Source organism: Chiloscyllium plagiosum, chromosome 31 (assembly GCF_004010195.1).
Source record: "Chiloscyllium plagiosum isolate BGI_BamShark_2017 chromosome 31, ASM401019v2, whole genome shotgun sequence".
Lineage (NCBI taxonomy): Eukaryota > Metazoa > Chordata > Chondrichthyes > Orectolobiformes > Hemiscylliidae > Chiloscyllium > Chiloscyllium plagiosum.
The window spans coordinates 36,733,491-36,737,799 of record NC_057740.1 but is presented as its reverse complement, the minus strand read 5'-3'; the positions used below and the strand labels follow the sequence as shown (position 1 = coordinate 36,737,799).

The 4,309-nt window shown below is 40.3% G+C and overlaps 1 protein-coding gene across 1 annotated transcript in view; it reads right to left on the bottom strand.

The window, feature by feature from the left end:
- LOC122565057 (small glutamine-rich tetratricopeptide repeat-containing protein alpha-like) overlaps nt 1-4,309 on the bottom strand; it is a 38,238-nt gene that overhangs the window by 24,688 nt on the left and 9,241 nt on the right. Inside the window, exon 4 of the mRNA XM_043720687.1 lies at nt 1,672-1,776. Within this exon, the coding sequence (XP_043576622.1) occupies nt 1,672-1,776 (105 nt within the window). The remainder of the gene's footprint in view (nt 1-1,671; nt 1,777-4,309) is intronic.

Below are 4,309 nucleotides of genomic sequence, written 5' to 3'. Positions count from 1 at the left end.
GTCGAATTCATGTTGCTTATCATCTGCGTGTGTGAATTTGACTGGGACAACACTACCATTATAGGGCAAGCCAAACAGAGAACAGCCAGGGAATTCCTAGAGGCGTGGCACTCATCCACAGACTCTATCAACAAACACATCGACCTGGACCCAATATACCGGCCACTACAGCGGACAGCTGGAACTGACAACCGGAAGCGGCAGGGACAGGCCACTATATATGCCGGAGGAAACATCACAGAAGCGCTTCACAGGAGGCTCCCAAGCACTGAGGATGTCACCTAGACAGGGGACGAAACGTTTGCAAGACAAATTCCCAGCTCGGCGAACAGAACCACAACCTTCCTCTCACTAATTAGTTTAAATGAAAAAGTGATAATAGGGGTGGAAATCCCCGGTCAACGAAACAGAGAGGAACTGAAATCAGAAACTCAAATTTGAGTGCAGTAGGATGCTCAGATTACAAAAAAAAGTCTGCTTCAATCCAAGAAAATAACTAAGGGGGCTAAAGTTAGTACAAGGTTAGAGAATGACAGCTTTTATCTTCCAATACTCAGTTTGGAAGAAATTAATTTCATCTGTAAATCAAAGATCAAAGGCAAGGATCAAAAATTTGCTATTGACATCTCTCTGGAAATACAAGTGTCATACCAATAGTAGCTGGATACCTAGCCAGGTCAGTTGCATAATAACTGGGCTGCAGCTGTAAAATATCAACGACAATCAGCAACCCAATAACTTCAATTCTGATTATTAAAGTTGAAAAAGGTCAGTTGTTTGACATACGTGTGGTGAACTGGTGGGTGGGAGAATTAGCATACATTAAATATTTCATTATCTACCTGCCTGCCTCTCCCATAGCCCCACAATTTATCTAGTTAAAAAGATTAAATTTAGACACTATCTTTGCTGAGAGCCACAGCCTAAATTAGATTGTACTCAGTCTTTCACTCGGTTGGACACAAATCCCAAATATGGAATGACATAAATGGGTCAGAAAGTGAGAAACAAAAAGGAACAGATAAAGCCAACTGGCCATCACTGTCAATTTAAGCAGAAGGGGAAACTCTGGATCCTCTGGTGGCATTACCATTTTATTGCTGCTGCCAGCGCTTGGTATCATAACTACTGTCCTATGGGAAATATCTGCTCACAAACAATCACCATCCAAAATATCAAAAAGAATTCTTTATTTAGCCTTGTAGCTTAGGTCAAAAAATTTAGGACTACTCAACAATATATTTTTGTCGAAATGTCAGCACAGATTAAACATGTGTTAGCTTGATAGCCACAGATGCCACACACTGTATTCTAAACAGAAGGGTCAACTGGTTCAGACAGCGAATAATGAATATACAGACAATGCTTCATCCATGGTTTATGACAAATCAGCATACACCAAATTACTTTGAAGATGCACAACTGCTCTCAGCTTTCTGGGTTAGTGGGAGGAAAAAGAAACAGGATTTCCATTGTTATATCCTTGCTAGTAAACTCTAGCAAAGATGTATACATCCAGTATTGATGACATCCTCCCATGTTTGAATAGCCTATATCTGTAAATGAAGAGTGTCAACTTGAGTAGAGAGTGCCATGAACCTTTCTCTATTGAATCAATACTTTTGGAATTGGATCAAAGATAAATATGTCTTAAGGAAAAGTTCTACTTACCCCATTCTGCCATAAGCTTTGCTGTAGCTCGGGTCAAAAGCTATTGCCTTTTCACAGTCTTGTACTGCTCCAGTGTAGTTTCCCAATTTACTCAACGCTGCTGCCCTACAAGAGAAAACAAAATGGTGACCAGCAAAATTAGGTTAACATTCTATCCAATAAAACTGGGAACATTTTAATATTGGATTTTGTTGGCAAGAAAGGAAATTAGACATCTATGAACCATGCCATACATATCAAGTTAAAAAATAACTAGGTTAGAGAAACAGAAAATCAGCCTGAGCTACTCACTTGCACAGCATTAACTGTTCTAGATGCTCAAAACACTTATTCTTAAAAATAATGTTGCAATGTCTTAATATTCTATATATTAAGTAATTCATAAAAAATGAGCACTATGCGCCAAATTGCCAATTTTAAATGCTTCCAAAATAGCAGCTGGCAAACTTTTTTTAAAATTCGGTTAAGTGTTAACAGGAACTTAGTGCTTTTGTTTTATGTTTTGTCCAATAATGAAACACAGCTTTTATAGGGAATCAATTCTAAACCTTAGCATAATCAAAATTTAAAGCAGACAAACCACGAAAAACAAGGGAAGTATGAATGGGTTGAAGCTGCCTAGTCATTGAGACAGCTTTCGGGTACTCATCTTCCACCAGCACCTCCTCAAAGACCCTATTAAGTGACTTTGTTATGAGATTAAATGGGTTCATAATTCAGTCCTGACAGAAGTACAGTGAAAAGTATCTTACATGCTTTACAGGTAGACCATTCTGTACAAGTACATCAGGTTAACAGAATAGAGTGCAGAACACAATGTTATAGCTGCTGAAAAGGTACAGAGAGATCAACATGGAGAGAGGTTCTTGATCAGTAAGAGGATCAAAGGTTATGGGAAGGAGGCAGAAGAATGGATTTGAGAAACATTTCAGCCTTGATGGAATGGTGGAGCAGACTCAATGAACCGAATGACATGATTCTGCTCCTTTATCTTATGGGTATCAGGCAGAATTGGAGCGATTCATAAAGCTGACAGGTACAGTCACATATCCTTCAGTGTCCGCAAGTTCACGGCTTGCAAATTCACCTATCCGCGTCAAAAGGTAGCGACAAAATTCAGCATCTGAAGCAAAAACTCATGTATTCGTGATATTTAACATGTACTTTTAACAGGCTCTGCATTCAGGAATTCCACTATTCGTAGAGGTTCTGAGAAATTTAACTCTCATGGTTACGGAGGAGTGACTGCACACATGTATACATTTTTTACTTACTATTAAATTGAACATACCATAACTAACAATGTGCAAAATAGAAGTAACACACATTTATAATTAGGTTGTCGAAAGTCTCAGCAGTCTGTTACAATACCAACATTTTGACATGATTTGGAGATGCCGGTGTTGGACTGGGGTGTACAAAGTTAAAAATCACACAACACCAGGTTATAGTCCAACAGGTTTAATTGGAAGCACACTAGCTTTCGGAGTGACGCTCCTTCATCAGGTGATTGTGGAGGGCTCGATCGTAACACAGAATTTATAGCAAAAATTTGCAGTGTGATGTAACTGAAATTATACATTGAAAAATTGATTGTCTGTTAAGCCTTTAAGCTGTTAGAATACTGTGATAGTTTCACTTCTTTCATGTGTAAATCACAAAACCCTTTTTTTTTTAAAAAAAGTTGCAACAGCTAACATAGAACATAGAAGAATACAGCGCAATACAGGCCCTTTGGCCCTCGATGTTGCGCCGATCCAAGCCCACCTAACCTATACTAGCCCACTATCCTCCATATGCCTATCCAATGCCCGCTTAAATGCCTACAAAGAGGGAGAGTCCACCACTGCTACTGGCAGGGTATTCCATGAACTCACGACTCGCTGAGTAAAGAATCTACCCATAACATCTGTCCTATACCTACCTACCCCTTAATTTAAAGTCATGCCCCCTCGTAATAGCTGACTCCATACGTGGAAAAGGGTTCTCACAATCAACCCTATCTAAACCCCTAATCATCTTGTACACCTCTATCAAGTCACCCCTAAACCTTCTTTTCTCCAATGAAAACAACCCCAGGTGCCTCAGCCTTTCCTCATACGATCTTCCTACCATACCAGGCAACATCCTGGTAAACCTCCTCTGCACCCGTTCCAGTGCCTCCACATCCTTCCTATAGTATGGCGACCAAAACTGCACACAATACTCCAGATGCGGCCGCACCAGAGTCTTATACAACTGCAACATGATCTCAGGACTCCGGAACTCAATTCCTCTACCAATAAAAGCCAGTACGCCATATGCCTTCTTCACCGCACTATTTACCTGGGTGGCAAATATCAAAGATCTGTGTACATGGAAACCAAGATCCCTCTGCTCATCCACACTACCAAGTATCCGACCATTATCCCAGTACCCCATCTTTTGGTTACTCTTACCAAAGTGAATCACCTCACACTTAGCTACATTGAACCCATTTGCCACCTTTCGGCCCAGCTCTGCAACTTATCTATATTCCGCTGTAACCTGACACATCCTTCCTCACTGTCAACAACTCCACCGACTTTCGTATCATCCGCAAACTTGCTCACCCAACCTTCTAGCCCCTCCTCCAGATCATTTATAAAAATGACAAACA